Source organism: Aquarana catesbeiana, linkage group LG13 (assembly GCF_042186555.1).
Source record: "Aquarana catesbeiana isolate 2022-GZ linkage group LG13, ASM4218655v1, whole genome shotgun sequence".
Taxonomy (NCBI): Eukaryota; Metazoa; Chordata; class Amphibia; order Anura; family Ranidae; genus Aquarana; species Aquarana catesbeiana.
In genome coordinates, this window is record NC_133336.1 from 201,121,291 (window position 1) to 201,145,441 (window position 24,151).

The window sequence follows — 24,151 nt, forward strand, 5'->3', positions numbered from 1 at the left end:
ACGGGGCAATTCTGATGGTGGCAATATGATGGGGGAAGTTTTGATGGAGCAATTCTGATGGGGCAATTTTGATGGGGCAGTTTTGATAGTGGCAATATGATGGGGCAGTTTTGATGGGGCAATTCTGATGGTGGCAATATGATGGGGCAGTTTTGATGGGGCAATTCTGATTGGGGCAATTTTGATGGGACAGTTTTAAAGGTGGCAATATCATGCGGCAGTTTTGATGGGGCAATTCTGATGGGGGCAATTTTGATGGGGCAGTCTTGATGATGGCAATATGATGGGGTAGTTTTGGTGGGGCAATTCTGATGGGGCAGTTTTTATGGGGCAATTCTGATGGGGGCAATTTTGATGGGGCAGTTTTGATGGTGGCAATATGATGGGGCAGTTTTGATGGTACAGTTTTGATCGGGGCAATCTGATGGGGCAGTTTTGATGGGGCAGTTTTGATGGGGGCAATATGATGGGGCAGTTTTGATGGGGCAATTCTGATGGGGGCAATTTTGATGGGGCAGTTTTGATGGTGGCAATATCATGGGGCAGTTTTGATGGGGCATTCTGATGGCGGCAATTTTGATGGGGCAGTCTTGATGATGGCAATATGATTGGGCAGTTTTGGTGGGGCAAATCTGATGGGGCAGTTTTGATGTGGGCAATTCTGATGGGGGCAGTTTTGATGGGGCAATATAATGGGGCAGTTTTGATGGTTGGCAATATAATGGGGCCAGTTTTTATGGGGCAATTCTGATGGTGTCAATATGATGGGGCAGTTTTGATGGGGGAAGTTTGATGGGGCAATTCTGATGGGGGCAATTTTGATGGGGCAGTTTTGATGGTGGCAATATGATGGGGCAGTTTTGATGGGGACATTCTGATGGGGTCAATTTTGATGGGGCAGTTTATGATGGGGCAGTTTTGCATGGTGCAATTGTGATGATGGCAATATGATGGGGAAGTTTTGATGGGGCAATTCTGATGGGGCAATTTTGATGGGGCAGTTTTTTATGGTGGCAATATGATGGGGCAGTTTTGATGGGGGCAGTTTTTGATGGGGAAAATTTTGATGGGGGCAGTTTTGATGGGGCAGTTTTGATGGGGCAGTTTTGATGGTGGCAATTCTGATGGTGGCAATATGATGGGCAGTTTTGATGGTGGCAGTTTTGATGGGGCAATTCTGATGGGGGCAATTTTGATGGAGCAGTTTTGATGGTGGCAATATGATGGGGCAGTTTTGATGGGGGCATGTGATGGGTGTTATGATACGCTTTGCTGGGGGCAATGTGATGCGATTTGTGGGGGGTGTTGTGATGCGAATTGCGGGGAGTGATGTAATGCCATTTGCGGGGGATGTTGTGAAGCAATTTGCAGGGGGCCATGTGATGCGATTTGCAGGGGGTGTTGTGATGTGATTTGCAGGGAGCGATGTCATGCCATTTGTGGGGGTGTTGTGATACGATTTGTGGGGGGGCTATGTGATGCGATTTGTGGGGGTGTTGTGATGCAATTTTTGGGGGGTGTTGTGATGCGATTTATGGGAGCTGTATGATGTGATTTGCTGAGGGCAATGTGATGCGATTTTTTCAGGGGGTGTTGTGATACAATTTGCAGGGAGCGATGTGAAGCCATTTGTGGGGGGTGTTGTGATGCGATTTGCGGGGGGCTATGTGATGCGATTTGTGAGGGTGTTGTGATGCAATTTGCGGGGGGTGTTGTGATGTGATTTGTGGGGAGCTGTATGATGCGATTTGCAGGGGGTGTTGTGATGCGATTTGCGGGGGTGTTGTGATGCGATTTGTGGGGGTTGTTGTGATGCAATTTTGTCAGGACGATGTGATGTCATAGAAATTCATCTTTACTTGCTCTACGCCATTTGCAGGTAGGCAATGCAAGAAATAATACAATTGTAATTTATTTACTTATTCCTGGAGGGAGGAGGGGAGGAGAGGTTTGCATAGCTAAGGGGCAGTAACTTCCTCTGACACTGCCGTAGCTATGGAAACCTGACCTGAAACCTATCACGCTGCTTGTGCTGCACTGTGCATGTGCGAGATCTACAAGCATGAGATCCAGGAAGAAATACGGTCTGGCTTCAGATGCCCAAACTTAAGATGGCCACGGCCTGCTGGAAGTTTATAAAATAACAAACTAATGCTATAATCTAACAAAACGGACCTTAGTTTACAGACTAACTTTACTAGAATACATTAAGCTTGTGTATTATAGGGCTATTTTTATTTAAAAAGTATACATTCGGCCGGAACACAGCTTTAAAAAAGAAAAAAGACCAGTTTTGCGGCGCGTTCAAAGTGCTTGGAAGTGCTGCCCATTCATTTCAATGGGTAGGGGCGTTTTGGGAGCGCTATTTATAATGCTCATAACCCGCCCCAAAGATGCTGCTTGCAGGACTTTTTCTAATGTCCCACAAGCACACCGCCTGAGTGTGAAAGCACTCATACAAATAAATGGGAGGCAGTTTTCAGGTGCTATTTCTAGCGCTGAAATGTCTGAAAACTGCCTCAGTGTGATGAAGGGGTCTAACAGAAATACCAGAGATTCATCCAGATGGATTAAATCAATGCTGATCAACTTCCACCTCTTTGCAGCAACTTCAATCAACCTCCCCCACACCGGTGAGCAAACATGTCACTTACCAAAAGGTTTGTCCCCACAAGGCCCAGACACGCTTGTTTATATCCTTCTTGCAGCCCCACTCTGCTCAAGCCGGCTTCCGATGAGAACAGACTGTGCCACGGAATGTCAGACCTCCAGGTAGTATCTCCAATATCACCCGAGGTATCCAGACAATGGCCACAATCACATTACATAGAAAAGAAAAAGCTTCCATAGTGCATAATCCTTAAATATATATAGAATCACAGATTGTACACTTCCATCATATACACGAGTATACACAGAACTCAGAGCACACACCGCTCCGGACTGCAGCCGTGTATGATGAAGTCCAGGCAGTGACATGGACGCTTTTTATCCTCTATGTAATGTGATTGCGGCCATTGTCTGGATACCTCGGGTGATATTGTATTTTTGTACATTATATGTTATAAAGACTGAAGTAGCTGTGAATTTTTATTATTGATCACTATTGGTGGAGTTATCACATCTACGTTAGAAGTGTTGGTATTCGGACACATTGTAGATTGCAGATTTCTCATTTGTCTCATCACACATTTTATCACTAAGTGTAGGGCTCTATACATAGAATTATATTATACTATTTGTACTTCTATATCAGACTTCCTGCTGGCGGCTGGTTTTCATTCATTCGATTTGCACAAAGTTGTTCATGTTTTTTAGTGCAGATATTAAATGTTTTATATTTTTATATCCAGCTTTAGAGAACTGTCTGATATTGGTGATATATAAAGACAACCAGGAGATGAAATATATCTCCATTATTAGGTTTATGTAGTTTAGACATACACTATATTACCAAAAGTATTGGGACACCTCCCTTTACAAGCACATGAACTTTAATGGCATCTCAGTCTTAATCCTCGTACACACGATCAGATTTTTGGATGACCGTTCGTCCATTTTTTGTGGCATGCTAGTCTCATATCGAAAGTGAAGAGGTTACTCTCCATATGAAAATTCCCTTCTGACAGAATACAACTTCAGAAGTGACGTGATTTGTTGAATAGTTTTGTATGTATTCTTTCGTTTCTTAGCATGCGTAGTCTTGCTCTCACAATTTATTTTGGATTAAACAAAAATCAGATGCTGAGTTCATGTACGATAAAAATTTTATAGCCTGCACATCCAGCTTTTGTCGGACGAAAAATCAGAATTGGCTGTCAAAAGCACCATACTAACGATCATGTTGGATTAGAAGGCCTGCCTTGCAGTCTCCACTCTAAATAATACCAAAGATGTTCTATCGGGTTGAGGTCAGGTCTCTGTGCAGGCCAGTCAAGTTCCTCCACCCCAAACTCACTCATCTATGTCTTTATGGACCTTGCTTTGTGCACTGGCAAATCATTTGGTGGAGGGGCGATTATGGTGTGGGGGGGTATTATGGAGTGGGGGGAGGGGGGATTATGGTGTGCAGGGAGGGGGGATTATGGTGTGGGGGGTGTTTTTCAGGGGTTGGAGTTGGCCTCTTAATTCCAGTGAAGGGAACTCTTAAGGTATCAGCATACCAAGACATTTTGGACAATTTCATTCTCTCAACTTTGTGGGAACAGTTTGGGGATGGCTCCTTCCTGTTCCAAAATGACTGTGTACCAGTGAACAAAGCAAGGTCCATAAAAACATGGATGAGTGAGTTTGGGGTGGAGGAACTTGACTGGCCTGCACAGAGTCCTGACTTCAACCCGATAGGACACCTTTGGGATGAATTAGAGCAGAGTCTGCGAGCCAGGCCTTCTCATCCAACATTAGTGCCTGACCTCACAAATGTGCTTCTGGAAGAATGGTCAAACATTCCCATAGACACCCTCCTAAACCTTGTGGACAGCATTCCCAGAAGAAATTAAGCTGTTATAGCTGAAAAGGGTGGGCCAACTCCATATTGAACCCTACAGACTAAGACTGGGATGCCATTAAAGTTCATGTGTGTGTAAAGGCAGGTGTCCCAATACTTTTGGTAATCTAGTGTAATAGTCCAGTATTGGATATTTAGGCTCCATGCACACTGGCTTGATACATTGCTGCTACTATAGGAGTTTTGTATTCTGCCTGTAGAAGCAGCTCCATGTTCCAAGACATACTTTGAGCTCAATGTTTAGAGGCAGGAAAAAAAAAACCTTCTGGTTCATGTTTCTGATTGGAGCTTTCTGGCAGAAAAAATGCAAAACTCTCCTAAACTCGTCTAAACTTTGTACAATAAAATCTCTATATGAAAGTTTTTTTCTGCCAAGGGAACTGACATTTTTTAAGCCCAGTGTGCATGGAGCCTTATGGAGTCTAAAGATGGAATGTGATGACATTTTCATATTTCTATATTATTTATGTGGTTTAGATATAAAACTGTCCCAGAATATTATTGTCTCAGTCAGTCCTGTTATACTCACTGTAATTTCTCTATCCGGCTTGTTGTCAGAGCTTCCATCAGATCCCTGAATTGAGGACCCTCCAGATTGTTCTTATAAAGGTTCAGTGTCCTCAGTGTCTGGTTATTTCCTATTCCAGATGCCAGGTGGGGGCAGGAACTGTCTGTCAGGTCATTAGAGGACAATCTGTAGAAGAAGAGAAGAATGTTACCAGAAGAAAATGAATTTCTCCCCCAGGAATGAATGTAACTATTCTCTACATGAATGGAACCCATTTCTCTTTATTGGAATCATTAATATGAGATCACTTTATAAAAGACGATCGATCATCTACACTATTGGAGGATTTCTCTTTTTGTGGACCCCAATTACTAAATGTGACATGAGAAGTGGATGAGATGGTGTGATCCATTCATTATTCCTGTATGGGGATTGGACCATACACACTCACACTGACCTCTAGGCTTTCACCTCCAACCTTCTGCTAAGTCTTGGATTCAGTTGTGGAGATTCACTTTGATGGTCACAGAAGTCTCACTCATGTTGTGGAAACTTCATTGACTAAAAGTGACACCATTGTACTTTGGGATTTCCTTTGAACATCATGGTGGAGGATTTGATCTTATGGTGTGGAGAAGATTTTATTATTACGGTTCTTTATTTGGAACTTTTTTGAAAATGTTGTACTAATATTGCTGCACTAATTTTATATCTGCTGATTATAAATTCTCTTCATTAGTTATCAGTGAAATAGTCTCCATACCATTGTTATATATACACTTATAGGGAGTTTTGTGATGAGGAGTCTCACTTTTATTGTTATATTGTCACATTTATATTGTGTGAATGTTATATACTAGTGCTGCAGTCTTCCATATTATACTAGATGTGATAATTCCACCAATAGGGATCAGATATAACAATTCCATTCACTACAAAAATACTTTCATACATGTGAGGAAGAGCAGATCTCCTCCAATCTATTCACAGCTACTTCAATCTATATAACATATAATGTACAAAATACATAAACATGAAGAGCAACAAAGTTATCTCATAGAATTACAAATATCAAGAGAAAGTTCATATATGTGAAAAAGCAGATTTCCTACAAGCCATTCACCACTACTTCCATCTCCAATCACCATACAGTGACTTGTGTAGTAAGACCCCTTTCACACTGCAGAGCCGATAAAACAGCCCTAAATCGCCGGTCATTTTTGCGGTGCTTTAGCTGCGCTTTTCGTGCCCTAGTGGGCCGGTGACAACAGGACCTTAAAGTGGAGCTCCACCCATATTTTAAAGTAATTTCCCTCCAAATCCGCTGTGTGTGCTGATAAAGAATTGGCCTATTTTTCCCTTAAACTCACTTTTATATACTGTATAGTAGTCGGCACTTCCTGTCCTCGGCCGCGGCCCAGCATTTCCTCCTCTCTCTGCAATGCCTCCTGGGAGATATTTGTCATCCATCCCAGGAGACAATAAGCATCGCTGGGCCGTAGCATCGCTTTTGTTACCATGGTTACCAAAGCTTCTCATACACAGTGATTGGCGGTGGGGGAGGTAGCTGGAGCATCTCAGCTCTGATTACATACAGAGCCCGGGGGAGGGGACAGACACACCATGTACTGATTTATAATAGAGGAATATGATGGGGAAGTTTTAAGGGGGCAATTCTGATGGGGCAATTCTGATGGGGCAATATGATGGGGCAGTTTTGATGGGGCAGTTCTGATGGAAGCAATTTTGATGGGGCAGTTTTGATGGTGGCAATATGATGGGGCAGTTTTTTATTGGGCAATCTTGATGGGGCAGTTTTGATGGGGGCAATTTTGATGGTAGCAATATGATGGGGCAGTTTTGATGGGGGCAGTTTTGATGGTAGCAATATGATGGGGCAGTTTTCATGGGGGCAGTTTTGATGGGGCAGTTTTGATGGGGCAATTCTGATGGGGCAGTTTTGATAAGGGAAAATTCTGATGTGGGCAATTTTGATGGGGCAGTTTCGATGGTGGCAATATGATGGGGCAGTTTTGATGGGGACAGTTTTGATGGGGGCAATATGATGGGGCAGTTTTGATGGGGCAATTCTGATGGTGGCAATATGATGGGGCAGTTTTGATGGGGCAATTTTGATGGGGGCAATTTTGATGGGGCAGTTTTGATGGTGGCAATATCATGGGGCAGTTTTGATGGGGCAATTCTGATGGGGCAGTTTTGATGTGCGCAATTCTGATGGGGGCAGTTTTGATGGGGCAATATAATGGGGCAGTTTTGATGGTGGCAATATGATGGAGCAGTTTTGATGGAGGCATTTTTAATGGGGCAATTGTGATGGGGTAGTTTTGATGGGGGCAATATGATGGGGCAGTTTTTATGGGGCAATTCTGATGGTGTCAATATGATGGGGCAGTTTTGATGGGGAAATTTTGATGGGGCAATTCTGATGGGGGCAATTTTGATGGGGCAGTTTTGATGGTGCCAATATGATGGGGCAGTTTTGATGGGGACATTCTGATGGGGTCAAATTTGATGGGGCAGTTTTGATGGGGCAATATGATGGGGCAGTTTTGATGGGGCAATTCTGATGGTGGCAATATGATGGGGGAAGTTTTGATGGGGCAATTCTGATGGGGCAATTTTGATGGGGCAGTTTTGATAGTGGCAATATGATGGGGCAGTTTTGATGGGGGCAGTTTTGATGGGGAAAATTTTGATGGGGGGCAGTTTTGATGGGGCAGTTTTGATGGGGCAATTCTGATGGGGGCAATTTTGATGGGGCAGTTTTGATGGTGGCAATATGATGGGGCAGTTTTGATGGGGGCATGTGATGGGTGTTATGATACGCTTTGCTGGGGGCAATGTGATGCGATTTGTGGGGGGTGTTGTGATGCGAATTGCGGGGAGTGATGTAATGCCATTTGCGGGGGATGTTGTGAAGCAATTTGCAGAGGGCTATGTGATGCAATTTGCGGGGGGTGTTGTGATGTGATTTGCAGGGAGCGATGTGATGCCATTTGTGGGGGTGTTGTGATACAATTTGTGGGGGGCTATGTGATGCGATTTGTGGGGGTGTTGTGATGCAATTTTCAGGGGGTGTTGTGATGCGATTTAGGGGAACTGTATGATGTGATTTGCCGGGGGCAATGTGATGCGATTTTTTCGGGGGGTGTTGTGATACAATTTGCAGGGAGCGATGTGAAGCCATTTGTGGGGGGTGTTGTGATGCGATTTGCGGGGGGCTATGTGATGCGATTTGTGAGGGTGTTGTGATGCAATTTGTGGGTGGTGTTGTGATGTGATTTGTGGGGAGCTGTATAATGCGATTTGCAGGCGGTATTGTGATGCGATTTGCGGGGGCTATGTGATGCGATTTGCGGGGGTGTTGTGATGCGATTTGCGGGGGTTGTTGTGATGCAATTTTCTCAGGATGATGTGATGTCATAGAAATTCATCTTTACTTGCTCTACGCCATTTGCAGGTAGGCAATGCAAGAAATAATGCAATTGTAATTTATTTACTTATTCCTGGAGGGAGGAGGGGAGGAGAGGTTTGCATAGCTAAGGGGCAGTAACTTCCTCTGACACTGCCATAGCTATGGAAACCTGACCTGAAACCTATCACGCTGCTTGTGCTGCACTGAGCATGTGCAAGATCTACAAGGATGAGATCCAGGAAGAAATACAGTCTGGCTTCAGATGCCCACACTTAAGATGGCCACGGCCTGCTGGAAGTTTATAAAATAACAAACTAATGCTATAATCTAACAAAACGGACCTTAGTTTATAGACTAACTTTACTAGAATACATTAAGCTTGTGTATTATAGGGTATTTTTATTTAAAAAGTATACATTCGGCCGGGAACACAGCTTTAAAAAAAGAAAAAAGACCAGTTTTGCGGCACGTTCAAAGTGCTTGGAAGTGCTGCCCATTCATTTCAATGGGTAGGGGTGTTTTGGGAGCGCTATTTATAATGCTCATAACCCACCCCAAAGATGCTGCTTGCAGGACTTTTTCTAATGTCCCACAAGCGCACCGCCCGAGTGTGAAAGAACTCATACAAATAAATGGGAGGCAGTTTTCAGGTGCTATTTCTAGTGCTAAAATGTCTGAAAACTGCCTCAGTGTGAAGGGGGTCTAACAGAAATACCAGAGATTCATCCAGATGGATTAAATCAATGCTGATCAACTTCCACCTCTTTGCAGCAACTTCAATCAACCTCCCCCACACCGGTGAGCAAACATGTCACTTACCAATAGGTTTGTCCCCACAAGGCCCAGACACGCTTGTTTATATCCTTACAGCAGCGCCACTCCACTCAAGCCGGCTTCCAAAGAGAACAGACTGTGCCACGGAATGTCAGACCTCCAGGTAGTATCTCCAATATCACCCGAGATATCCAGACAATGGCCGCAATCACATTACATAGAAAAGAAAAAGCCTCCATAGTGCATAATCCTTAAATATATATAGAATCACAGATTGTACACTTCCATCATTTACACGAGTATACACAGAACTCAGAGCACACACCGCTCCGGACTGCAGCCGTGTATGATGGAGTTCAGGCAGTGACATGGAGGCTTTTCCTTTTCTATGTAATGTGATTGCAGCCATTGTCTGGACACCTCGGGTGATATTGTATTTTTGCACATTATATGTTATACAGACTGAAGTAGCTGTGAATTTTTATTATTGATCACTATTGGTGGAGTTATCACATCTACATTAGAAGTGTTGGTATTCGGACACATTGTAGGTTGCAGATTTCTCATTTGTCTCATCACACATTTTATCACTAAGTGTAGGGCTCTATACATAGAATTATATTATACTATTTGTACTTCTATATCAGACTTCCTGCTGGCGGCTGGTTTTCATTCATTCGATTTGCACAAAGTTGTTCATGTTTTTTAGTGCAGATATTAAATGTTTTATATTTTTATATCCAGCTTTAGAGAACTGTCTGATATTGGTGATATATAAAGACAACCAGGAGATGAAATATATCTCCATTATTAGGTTTATGTAGTTTAGACATACACTATATTACCAAAAGTATTGTGACGCCTGCCTTTACAAGCACATGAACTTTAATGGCATCTCAGTCTTAATCCTCGTACACACAATCAGATTTTTGGATGACCGTTCGTCCATTTTTTTGTGGCATGCTAGTCTCATATCGAAAGTAAAGAGGTTACTCTGCATATGAAAATTCCCTTCTGACAGAATACACACACAATTTATTTTGGATTAAACAAAAATCAGATACTGAGTTCATGTACGATAAAAATTTTATAGCCTGCACATCCAGCTTTTGTCGGACGAAAAATCGGAATTGGCTGTCAAAAGCACCATACTAATGATCATGTTGGATTAGAAGGCCTGCCTTGCAGTCTCCACTCTAAATAATACCAAAGATGTTCTATCGGGTTGAGGTCAGGTCTCTGTGCAGGCCAGTCAAGTTCTTCCACCCCAAACTCACTTATCTATGTCTTTATGGACCTTGCTTTGTGCACTGGCAAATCATTTGGTGGATGGGGCGATTATGGTGTGGGGGGGGTATTATGGAGTGGGGGGAGGGGGGATTATGGTGTGGGGGGGAGGGGGGATTATGGTGTGGGGGGTGTTTTTCAGGGGTTGGATTTGGCCTCTTAATTCCAGTGAAGGGAACTCTTAAGGCATAAGCATACCAAGACATTTTGGACAATTTCATTCTCTCAACTTTGTGGGAACAGTTTGGGGATGGCTCCTTCCTGTTCCAAAATGACTGTGTACCAGTGCACAAAGCAAGGTCCATAAAAACATGGATGAGTGAGTTTAGGGTGGAGGAACTTGACTGGCCTGCACAGAGTCCTGACCTCAACCCGATAGGACACCTTTGGGATGAATTAGAGTAGAGTCTGCGAGCCAGGCCTTCTCATCCAACATTAGTGCCTGACCTCTCAAATGTGCTTCTGGAAGAATGGTCAAAAATTCCCATAGACACACTCCTAAACCTTGTGGACAGCATTCCGAGAAGAAATTAAGCTGTTATAGCTGAAAAGGGTGGGCCAACTCCATATTGAACCCTACAGACTAAGACTGGGATGCCATTAAAGTTCATGTGTGTGTAAAGGCCAGTGTCCCAATACTTTTGGTAATCTAGTGTAATAGTCCAGTATTGGATATTTAGGCTCCATGCACACTGGCTTGATACATTGCTGCTACTACAGGAGTTTTGTATTCTGCCTGTAGAAGCAGCTCCATGTTCCAAGACATACTTTGTGCTCAATGTTTAGAGGCAGGAAAAAACTTCTGGTTCATGTTTCTGATTGGAGCTTTCTGGCAGAAAAAATGCAAAACTCTCCTAAACTCGTCTAAACTTTGTACAATAAAATCTCTATATGAAAGTTTTTTCTGCCAAGGGAACTGACATTTTTTAAGCCCAGTGTGCATGGAGCCTTATGGAGTCTAAAGATGGAAAGTGATGACATTTTCATATTTCTATATTATTTATGTGGTTTAGATATAAAACTGTCCCAGAATATTATTGTCTCAGTCAGTCCTGTTATACTCACTCTAATTCCTCTATCCGGCTTGTTGTCAGAGCTTCCATCAGATCCCTGAATTGAGGACCCTCCAGATTGTTCCCAGACAGGTCCAGTGTCCTCAGTGTCTGGTTATTTCTTATTCCAGATGCCAGGTGGGGGCAGGAACTGTCTGTCATGAGATTAGAGGACAATCTGTAGAAGAAGAGAAGAATGTTACCAGAAGAAAATGAATTTCTCCCCCAGGAATTAATGTAACTATTCTTTACATGAATGGAACTCATTTCTCTTTATTGGAATCATTAATATGAGATCACTTTATAAAAGACGATCGATCATCTACACTATTGGAGGATTTCTCTTTTTGTGGATCCCAATTACTAAATGTGAGATGAGAAGTGGATGAGGTGGTGTGATCCATTCATTATTCCTGTATGGGGATTGGACCAGACACACTCACACTGACCTCTAGGCTTTCACCTCCAACCTTCTGCTAAGTCTTGGATTCAGTTGTGGGGATTCACTTTGATGGTCACAGAAGTCTCACTCATGTTGTGGAAACTTCATTGATTAAAAGTGACACCATTGTACTTTGGGATTTCCTTTGAACATCATGGTGGAGGATTTGATCTTATGGTGTGGAGAAGATTTTATTATTACCGTTCTTTATTTGGAACTTTTTTTAAAATGTTGTACTAATATTGCTGCACTAATTTTATATCTGCTGATTATAAATTCTCTTCATTAGTTATCAGTGAAATAGTCTCCATACCATTGTTATATATACACTTATAGGGAGTTTTGTGATGAGGAGTCTCACTTTTATTGTTACATTGTCACATTTATATTGTGTGAATGTTATATACTAGTGCTGCAGTCTTCCATATTATACTAGATGTGATAATTCCACCAATAGGGATCAGATATAACAATTCCATTCACTACAAAAATACTTTCATACATGTGAGGAAGGGCAGATCTCCTCCAATCTATTCACAGCTACTTCAATCTGTATAACATATAATGTACAAAAATACATAAACATGAAGAGCAACAAAGTTATCTCATAAAATTACAAATATCAAGAGAAAGTTCATAAATGTGTAAAAGTGGAATTCCTACAAGCCATTCACCACTACTTCCATCTCCAATCACCATACAGTGACTTGTGTAGTAAGACCCCTTTCACACTGCAGAGCCGATAAAACAGCCCTAAATCGCTGGTCATTTTTGCGGTGCTTTAGCTGCGCTTTTCGTGTGCTAGTGGGCCGGTGACAATGGGACCTTAAAGTGGAGCTCCACCCATATTTTAAAGTAATTTCCCTCCAAATCCGCTGTGTGTGCTGATAAAGAATTGGCATATTTTTCCCTTAAACTCACTTTTATATACTGTATAGTAGTCGGCACTTCCTGTCCTCGGCCGCGGCCCAGCATTTCCTCCCCCCTCTGCAATGCCTCCTGGGAGATATTTGTCATCAATCCCAGGAGACAATAGGCATCGCTGGGCCGTAGCATCCCTTTTGTTGCCATGGTTACCAAAGCTTCTCATACACAGTGATGGGCGGTGGGGGAGGTGGCTGGAGCATCTCAGCTCTGATGACATACAGAGCCCGGGGGAGGGGACAGACACACCATGTACTGATTTATAATAGAGGAATATAATGGGGCAGTTTTAAGGGGGCAATTCTGATAGGACAATTCTTATGGGGCAGTTTTGATGAGGGCAATATGATGGAGCAGTTTTGATGGTGGCAATATGATGGGGCAGTTTTGATGGGGCAGTTCTGATGGAAGCAATTTTGATGGGGCAGTTTTGATGGTGGCAATATGATGGGGCAGTTTTTATTGGGCAATCTTGATGGGGCAGTTTTGATGGGGGCAGTTTTGATGGTAGCAATATGATGGGGCAGTTTTGATGGGGGCAGTTTTGATGGGGCAGTCTTGATGATGGCAATATGATGGGGTAGTTTTGGTGGGGCGATTCTGATAGGGCAGTTTTGATGGGGCAATTCTGATGGGGGCAATTTTGATGGGGCAGTTTCGATGGTGGCAATATGATGGGGCAGTTTTGATGGGGACAGTTTTGATGGGGGCAATATGATGGGGCAGTTTTGATGGGGCAATTCTGATGGTGGCAATATGATGGGGCAGTTTTGATGGGGCAATTCTGATGGGGGCAATTTTGATGGGGCAGTCTTGATGATGGCAATATGATGGGGTAGTTTTGGTGGGGCAATTTTGATGGGGCAGTTTTGATGTGGGCAATCTGATGGAGGCAGTTTTGATGGGGCAATATAACGGGGCAGTTTTTATGGTGGCAATATGATGGAGCAGTTTTGATGGAGGCAGTTTTGATGGGGCAATTTTGATGGGGCAGTTTTGATGGTGGCAATATGATGGGGCAGTTTTGATGGGGACATTCTGATGGGGTCAATTTTGATGGGGCAGTTTTGATGGTGGCAATATGATGGGGCAGTTTTGATAGGGGCAGTTTTAATGGGGAAAATTTTGATGGGGGGCAGCTTTGATGGGGGCAGTTTTGATGGGGCAGTTTTGATGGGGCAATTCTGATGGTGGCAATATGATGGGCAGTTTTGATGGTGGCAGTTTTGATGGGGCAATTCTGATGGGGGCAATTTTGATGGGGCAGTTTTGATGGTGGCAATATGATGGGGCAGTTTTGATGGGGGCATGTGATGGGTGTTATGATACGCTTTGCTGGGGGCAATGTGATGCGATTTGTGGGGGGTGTTGTGATGCGAATTGTGGGGAGTGATGTAATGCCATTTGCGGGGATGTTGTGAAGCAATTTGCAGGGGGCTATGTGATGCGATTTGCGGGGGGTGTTGTGATGTGATTTGCAGGGAGTGATGTGATGCCATTTGTGGGGGTGTTGTAATACAATTTGTGGGGGGCTACGTGATGCGATTTGTTGGGGTGTTGTGATGCAATTTTCGGGGGGTGTTGTGATGCGATTTAGGGGAGCTGTATGATGTGATTTGCTGGAGGCAATGTGATGTGATTTTTTCGGGGGGTGTTGTGATACAATTTGCAGGGAGCGATGTGAAGCCATTTGTGGGGGGTGTTGTGATGTGATTTGCGGGGGGCTATGTGATGCGATTTGTGAGGGTGTTGTGATGCAATTTGCGGGGGGTGTTGTGATGTGATTTGTGGGGAGCTGTATGATGCCATTTGCAGGGGGTGTTGTGATGCGATTTGCGGGGGCTATGTGATGCGATTTGCGGGGGTGTTGTGATGCGATTTGCGGGGGTTGTTGTGATGCAATTTTCTCAGGACGATGTGATGTCATAGAAATTCATCTTTACTTGCTCTACGCCATTTGCAGGTAGGCAATGCAAGAAATAATGCAATTGTAATTTATTTACTTATTCCTGGAGGGAGGAGGGGAGGAGAGGTTTGCATAGCTAAGGGGCAGTAACTTCCTCTGACACTGCCGTAGCTATGGAAACCTGACCTGAAACCTATCATGCTGCTTGTGCTGCACTGAGCATGTGCGAGATCTACAAGGATGAGATCCAGGAAGAAATACAGTCTGGCTTCAGATGCCCACACTTAAGATGGCCACGGCCTGCTGGAAGTTTATAAAATAACAAACTAATGCTATAATCTAACAAAACGGACCTTAGTTTACAGACTAACTTTACTAGAATACATTAAGCTTGTGTATTATAGGGCTATTTTTATTTAAAAAGTATACATTTGGCCGGAACACAGCTTTAAAAAAAGAAAAAAGACCAGTTTTGCGGCGCGTTCAAAGTGCTTGGAAGTGCTGCCCATTCATTTCAATGGGTAGGGGCATTTTGGGAGCGCTATTTATAATGCTCATAACCCGCCCCAAAGATGCTGCTTGCAGGACTTTTTCTAATGTCCCACAAGCACACCGCCCGAGTGTGAAAGCACTCATACAAATAAATGGGAGGCAGTTTTCAGGTGTTATTTCTAGCGCTGAAATGTCTGAAAACTGCCTCAGTGTGAAAGGGGTCTAACAGAAATTCCACAGATTCATCCAGATGGATTAAATCAATGCTGATCAACTTCCACCTCTTTGCAGCAACTTCAATCAACCTCCCCCACACCGGTGAGCAAACATGTCACTTACCAAAAGGTTTGTCCCCACAAGGCCCAGACACGCTTGTTTATATCCTTCCAGCAGCGCCACTCCGCTCAAGCCGGCTTCCGATGAGAACAGACTGTGCCACGGAATGTCAGACCTCCAGGTAGTATCTCCAATATCACCCGAGGTATCCAGACAATGGCCGCAATCACATTACATAGAAAAGAAAAAACCTCCATAGTGCATAATCCTTAAATATATATAGAATCACAGATTGTACACTTCCATCATATACACGAGTATACACAGAACTCAGAGCACACACCGCTCCGGACTGCAGCCGTGTATGATGGAGTCCAGGCAGTGACATGGAGGATTTTCCTTTTCTATGTAATGTGATTGTGGCCATTGTCTGGACACCTCGGGTGATATTGTATTTTTGCACATTATATGTTATAAAGACTGAAGTAGCTGTGAATTTGTATTATTGATCACTATTGGTGGAGTTATCACATCTACATTAGAAGTGTTGGTATTCGGACACATTGTAGATTGCAGATTTCTCATTTGTCTCATCACACATTTTATCACTAAGTGTAGGGCTCTATACATAGAATTATATTATACTATTTGTACTTCTATATCAGACTTCCTGCTGGCGGCTGGTTTTCATTCATTCGATTTGCACAAAGTTGTTCATGTTTTTTAGCGCAGATATCAAATGTTTTATATTTTTATATCCAGCTTTAGAGAACTGTCTGATATTGGTGATATATAAAGACAACCAGGAGATGAAATATATCTCCATTATTAGGTTTATGTAGTTTAGACATACACTATATTACCAAAAGTATTGTAACGCCTGCCTTTACAAGCACATGAACTTTAATGGCATCTCAGTCTTAATCCTCGTACACACGATCAGATTTTTGGATGACCGTTCGTCCATTTTTTTGTGGCATGCTAGTCTCATATCGAAAGTGAAGAGGTTACTCTCCATATGAAAATTCCCTTCTGACAGAATACAACTTCAGAAGTGACGTGATGTGTTGAATAGTTTTGTATGTATTCTTTCGTTTCTTAGCATGCATAGTCTTGCTCTCACAATTTATTTTGGATTAAACAAAAATCAGATACTGAGTTCATGTACAATAAAAATTTTATAGCCTGCACATCCAGCTTTTGTCGGACGAAAAATCGGAATTGGCTGTCAAAAGCACCATACTAACGATCATGTTGGATTAGAAGGCCTGGCTTGCAGTCTCCACTCTAAATAATACCAAAGATGTTCTATCGGGTTGAGGTCAGGTCTCTGTGCAGGCCAGTCAAGTTCCTGCACCCCAAACTCACTCATCTATGTCTTTATGGACCTTGCTTTGTGCACTGGCAAATCATTTGGTGGAGGGGCGATTATGGTGTGGGGGGGTATTATGGAGTGGGGGGAGGGGGGATTATGGTGTGCGGGGAGGGGGATTATGGTGTGGGGGGTGTTTTTCAGGGGTTGGATTTGGCCTCTTAATTCCAGTGAAGGGAACTCTTAAGGCATCAGAATACCAAGACATTTTGGACAATTTCATTCTCTCAACTTTGTGGGAACAGTTTGGAGACGGCTCCTTCCTGTTCCAAAATGACTGTGTACCAGTGCACAAAGCAAGGTCCATAAAAACATGGATGAGCGAGTTTGGGGTGGAGGAACTTGACTGGCCTGCACAGAGTCCTGACCTCAACCCGATAGGACACCTTTGGGATGAATTAGAGCAGAGTCTGTGAGCCAGGCCTTCTCATCCAACATTAGTGCCTGACCTCACAAATGTGCTTCTGGAAGAATGGTCAAACATTCCCATAGACACCCTCCTAAACCTTGTGGACAGCATTCCCAGGAGAAATTAAGCTGTTATAGCTGAAAAGGGTGGGCCAACTCCATATTGAACCCTACAGACTAATACTGGGATGCCATTAAAGTTAATTTGTGTGTAAAGGCAGGTGTCCCAATACTTTTGGTAATCTAGTGTAATAGTCCAGTATTGGATATTTAGGCTCCATGCACACTGGCTTGATACATTGCTGCTACTACAGGAGTTTTGTATTCTGCCTGTAGAAACAGCTCCATGTTCCAAGACATACTTTGAGCTCAATGTTTAGAGGCAGGAAAAAAAACCTTCTGGTTCATGTTTCTGATTGGAGCTTTCTGGCAGAAAAAATGCAAAACTCTCCTAAACTCGTCTAAACTTTGTACAATAAAATCTCTATATGAAAGTGTTTTTCTGCCAAGGGAACTGACATTTTTTAAGCCCAGTGTGCATGGAGCCTTATGGAGTCTAAAGATGGAATGTGATGACATTTTCATATTTCTATATTATTTATGTGGTTTAGATATAAAACTGTCCCAGAATATTATTGTCTCAGTCAGTCCTGTTATACTCACTGTAATTCCTCTATCCGGCTTGTTGTCAGAGCTTCCATCAGATCCCTGAATTGAGGACCCTCCAGATTGTTCTTATACAGGTTCAGTGTCCTCAGTGTCTGGTTATTTCTTATTCCAGATGCCAGGTGGGGGCAGGAACTGTCTGTCAGGTCATTAGAGGACAATCTGTAGAAGAAGAGAAGAATGTTACCAGAAGAAAATGAATTTCTCCCCCAGGAATGAATGTAACTATTCTCTACATGAATGGAACTCATTTCTCTTTATTGGAATCATTAATATGAGATCACTTTATAAAAGACGATCGATCATCTACACTATTGGAGGATTTCTCTTTTTGTGGATCCCAATTACTAAATGTGACATGAGAAGTGGATGAGGTGGTGTGATCCATTCATTATTCCTGTATGGGGATTGGACCATACACACTCACACTGACCTCTAGGCTTTCACCTCCAACCTTCTGCTAAGTCTTGGATTCAGTTGTGGAGATTCACTTTGATGGTCACAGAAGTCTCACTCATGTTGTGGAAACTTCATTGACTAAAAGTGACACCATTGTACTTTGGGATTTCCTTTGAACATCATGGTGGAGGATTTGATCTTATGGTGTGGAGAAGATTTTATTATTACCGTTCTTTATTTGGAACTTTTTTGAAAATGTTGTACTAATATTGCTGCACTAATTTTATATCTGCTGATTATAAATTCTCTTCATTAGTTATCAGTGGAATAATCTCCATACCATTGTTATATATACAATTATAGGGAGTTTTGTGATGAGGAGTCTCACTTTTATTGTTACATTTTCACATTTATATTGTGTGAATGTTATATACTAGTGCTGCAGTCTTCCATATTATACTAGATGTGATAATTCCACCAATAGGGATCAGATATAACAATTCCATTCACTACAAAAATACACTTTCATACATGTGAGGAAGAGCAGATCTCCTCCAATCTATTCACAGCTACTTCAATCTATATAACATATAATGTACAAAATACATAAACATGAAGAGCAACAAAGTTATCTCATAAAATTACAAACATCAAGAGAAAGTTGATAAATGTGAAAAAGCAGATCTCCTACAAGCCATTCACCACTACTTCCATCTCCAATCACCATACAGTGACTTGTGTAGTAAGACCCCTTTCACACTGCAGAGCCGATAAAACAGCCCTAAATCGCTGGTCATTTTTGCGGTGCTTTAGCTGCACTTTTCGTGCCCTAGTGGGCCGGTGACAACGGGACCTTAAAGTGGAGCTCCACCCATATTTTAAAGTCATTTCCCTCCAAATCCGCTGTGTGTGCTGATAAAGAATTGGCCTATTTTTCCCTTAAACTCACTTTTATATACTGTATAGTAGTCGGCACTTCCTGTCCTCGGCCGCGGCCCAGCATTTCCTCCCCTCTCTGCAATGCCTCCTGGGAGATATTTGTCATCAATCCCAGGAGACAATAGGCATCGCTGGGCCATAGCATCGCTTTTGTTGCCATGGTTACCAAAGCTTCTCATACACAGTGATGGGCGGTGGGGGAGGTGGCTGGAGCATCTCAGCTCTGATGACATACAGAGCCCGGGGGGAGGGGACAGACACACCATGTACTGATTTATAATAGAGGAATATGATGGGGCAGTTTTAAGGGGGCAATTCTGATGGGGCAATTCTGATGGGGCACTTTTGATGAGGGCAATATGATGGAGCAGTTTTGATGGGGCAGTTCTGATGGAAGCAATTTTGATGGGGCAGTTTTGATGGGGGCAGTTTTGATGGTAGCAATATGATGGGGTAGTTTTGATGGGGCAGTCTTGATGATGGCAATATGATGGGGTAGTTTTGGTGGGGCGATTCTGATGTGGCAGTTTTGATGTGGGCAATTCTGATGGGGGCAGTTTTGATAGGGGTATAATGTGGCAGTTTTGATGGTGGCAATATGATGGAGCAGTTTTGATGGGGGCAGCTTTGATAGTGGCAATATGAGGGGGCAGTTTTGATGGTAACAGTTTTCATGGGGTATTTCTGATGGGGGCAGTTTTGAGGGGGGCAATATGATGGGGCAGTTTTGTTGGGGCAATTCTGATGGTGGCAATATGATGGGGCAGTTTTGTTGGGGCAATTCTGATGGTGGCAATATGATGGGGCAGTTTTGATGGGGCAATTCTGATGGGGGCAATTTTGATGGGGCAGTTTTGATGGTGGCAATATTATGGGGCAGTTTTGATAGGGCAATTCTGATGGGGCAGTTTTGATGGGGGCAGTTTTTATGGGGCAATTCTGATGGGGGCAATTTTGATGGGGCAGTCTTGATGATGGCAATATAATGGGGTAGTTTTGGTGGGGCAATTCTGATGGGGGCAATTTTGATGGGGCAGTTTCGATGGTGGCAATATGATGGGGCAGTTTTGATGGGGACAGTTTTGATGGGGGCAATATGATGGGGCAGTTTTGATGGGGCAATTCTGATGGTGGCAATATGATGGGCAGTTTTGATGGGGCAATTCTGATGGGGGCAATTTTGATGGGGCAGTTTTGATGGTGCCAATATCATGGGGCAGTTTTGATGGGGCAATTCTGATGGGGGCAATTTTGATGGGGCAGTCTTGATGATGGCAATATGATGGGGTAGTTTTGGTGGGGCAGTTTTGATGTGGGCAATTCTGATGGGGGCAGTTTTGATGAGGCAATTTTGATGGGGTGTTTTGATGGGGGCAATATGATGGGGCAGTTTTTATGGGGCAATTCTGATGGTGTCAATATGATGGGGCAGTTTTGATGGGGGAAGTTTTGATGGGGCAATTCTGATGGGGGCAATTTTGATGGGGCAGTTTTGATGGTGGCAATATGATGGGGCAGTTTTGATGGTGGCAATATGATGGAGCAGTTTTGATGGAGGCAGTTTTGATGGGGCAATTTTGATGGGGTGTTTTGATGGGGGCAATATGATGGGGCAGTTTTTATGGGGCAATTCTGATGGTGTCAATATGATGGGGCAGTTTTGATGGGGGAAGTTTTGATGGGGCAATTCTGATGGGGGCAATTTTGATGGGGCAGTTTTGATGGTGGCAATATGATGGGGCAGTTTTGATGGGGACATTCTGATGGGGTCAATTTTGATGGGGCAGTTTTGATGGGTCAATATGATGGGGCAGTTTTGATGGGGCAATTCTGATGGTGGCAATATGATGGGTGAAGTTTTGATGGGGCAATTCTGATGGGGCAATTTTGATGGGGCAGTTTTGATGGTGGCAATATGATGGGGCAGTTTTGATGGGGAAAATTTTGATGGGGGGCAGTTTTGATGGGGACAGTTTTGATGGGGCAGTTTTGATGGGGTAATTCTGATGGTGGCAATATGATGGGCAGTTTTGATGGTGGCAGTTTTGATGGGGCAATTCTGATGGGGGCAATTTTGATGGGGCAGTTTTGATGGGGGCATGTGATGGGTGTTATGATACGCTTTGCTGGGGGCAATGTGATGCGATTTGTGGGGGGTGTTGTGATGCGAATTGCGGGGAGTGATGTAATGCCATTTGCGGGGGATGTTGTGAAGCAATTTGCAGGGGGCCATGTGATGCGATTTGTGGGGGGTGTTGTGATGTGATTTGCAGGGAGCGATGTGATGCCATTTGTGGGGGTGTTGTGATACGATTTGTGGGGGGCTATGTGATGCGATTTGTGGGGGTGTTGTGATGCAATTTTCGGGGGGTGTTGTGATGCGATTTAGGGGAGTTGTATGATGTGATTTGCTGGGGGCAATGTGATGTGATTTTTTCAGGGGGTGTTGTGATACAATTTGCAGGGAGCGATGTGAAGCCATTTGTGGGGGGTGTTGTGATGTGATTTGCGGGGGGCTATGTGATGCGATTTGTGAAGGTGTTGTGATGCAATCTGCGGGGGGTGTTGTGATGTGATTTGTGGGGAGCTGTATGATGCGATTTGCAGGGGGTGTTGTGATGCGATTTGCGGGGGCTATGTGTTGCGATTTGCGGGGGTGTTGTGATGCTAATTGCGGGGGTTGTTGTGATGCAATTTTCTCAGGACGATGTGATGTCATAGAAATTCATCTTTACTTGCTCTACGCCATTTGCAGGTAGGCAATGCAAGAAATAATGCAATTGTAATTTATTTACTTATTCCTGGAGGGAGGAGGGGAGGAGAGGTTTGCATAGCTAAGGGGCAGTAACTTCCTCTGACACTGCCGTAGCTATGGAAACCTGACCTGAAACCTATCACGCTGCTTGTGCTGCACTGAGCATGTGCGAGATCTACAAGGATGAGATCCAGGAAGAAATACAGTCTGGCTTCAGATGCCCACACTTAAGATGGCCACGGCCTGCTGGAAGTTTATAAAATAACAAACTAATGCTATAATCTAACAAAACGGACCTTAGTTTACAGACTAACTTTACTAGAATATATTAAGCTTGTGTATTATAGGGCTATTTTTATTTAAAAAGTATACATTCGGCCGAAACACAGCTTTAAAAAAAGAAAAAAGACCAGTTTTGTGGCGCGTTCAAAGTGCTTGGAAGTGCTGCCCATTCATTTCAATGGGTAGGGGTGTTTTGGGAGTGCTATTTATAATGCTCATAACCCGCCCCAAAGATGCTGCTTGCAGGACTTTTTCTAATGTCCCACAAGCACACCGCTCCAGTGTGAAAGAACTCAAATAATGGAATACAAATAAATGGGAGGCAGTTTTCAGGCACTATTTCTAGTGCTAAAATGTCTGAAAACTGCCTCAGTGTGAAGGGGGTCTAACAGAAATACCAGAGATTCATCCAGATGGATTAAATCAATGCTGATCAACTTCCACCACTTTGCAGCAACTTCAATCAACCTCCCCCACACCGGTAAGCAAACATGTCACTTACCAAAAGGTTTGTCCCCACAAGGCCCAGACACGCTTGTTTATATCCTTCCAGCAGCGCCACTCTGCTCAAGCCGGCTTCCGATGAGAACAGACTGTGCCACGGAATGTCAGACCTCCAGGTAGTATCTCCAATATCACCCGAGGTATCCAGACAATGGCCGCAATCACATTACATAGAAAAGAAAAAGCCTCCATAGTGCATAATCCTTAAATATATATAGAATCACAGATTGTACACGTCCATCATATACACGAGTATACACAGAACTCAGAGCACACACCGCTCCGGACTGCAGCCGTGTATGATGGAGTCCAGGCAGTGACATGGAGGCTTTTTCTTTTCTATGTAATGTGATTGCGGCCATTGTCTGGATACCTCGGGTGATATTGTATTTTTGCACATTATATGTTATACAGACTGAAGTAGCTGTGAATTTTTATTATTGATCACTATTGGTGGAGTTATCACATCTACATTAGAAGGGTTGGTATTCGGACACATTGTAGGTTGCAGATTTCTCATTTGTCTCATCACACATTTTATCACTAAGTGTAGGGCTCTATACATAGAATTATATTATACTATTTGTACTTCTATATCAGACTTCCTGCTGGCGGCTGGTTTTCATTCATTAGATTTGCACAAAGTTGTTCATGTTTTTTAGTGCAGATATTAAATGTTTTATATATTTATATCCAGCTTTAGAGAACTGTCTGATATTGGTGATATATAAAGACAACCAGGAGATTAAATATATCTCTATTATTATTAGGTTTATGTAGTTTAGACATACACTATATTACCAAAAGTATTGAGACGCCACCTGCCTTTACAAGCACATGAACTTTAATGGCATCTCAGTCTTAATCCTCGTACACACGATCAGATTTTTGGATGACCATTAGTCCATTTTTTTGTGGCATGCTAGTCTCATATCGAAAGTGAAGAGGTTACTCTCCATATGAAAATTCCCTTCTGACAGAATACAACTTCAGAAGTGACGTGATGTGTTGAATAGTTTTGTATGTATTCTTTCATTTCTTAACATGCATTGTCTTGCTCTCACAATTTATTTTGGATTAAACAAAAATCAGATACTGAGTTCATGTACGATAAAAATTTTATAGCCTGCACATCCAACTTTTGTCGGATGAAAAATCGGAATTGGCTGTCAAAAGCACCATACTAACGATCATGTTGGATTAGAAGGCCTGGCTTGCAGTC

The 24,151-nt window shown here is 43.0% G+C and overlaps 2 protein-coding genes across 4 annotated transcripts in view; both read right to left on the bottom strand.

Annotated features, from left to right (window-relative positions):
• Positions 1-24,151, bottom strand: part of LOC141117699 (NACHT, LRR and PYD domains-containing protein 3-like) — a 2,363,088-nt gene that overhangs the window by 67,577 nt on the left and 2,271,360 nt on the right. The window lies entirely within an intron of this gene.
• Positions 18,044-24,151, bottom strand: part of LOC141117536 (NACHT, LRR and PYD domains-containing protein 3-like) — a 387,369-nt gene continuing 381,261 nt past the window's right edge. Inside the window, exon 9 of the mRNA XM_073610435.1 lies at positions 18,044-18,212. Within this exon, the coding sequence (XP_073466536.1) occupies positions 18,044-18,212 (169 nt within the window). The remainder of the gene's footprint in view (positions 18,213-24,151) is intronic.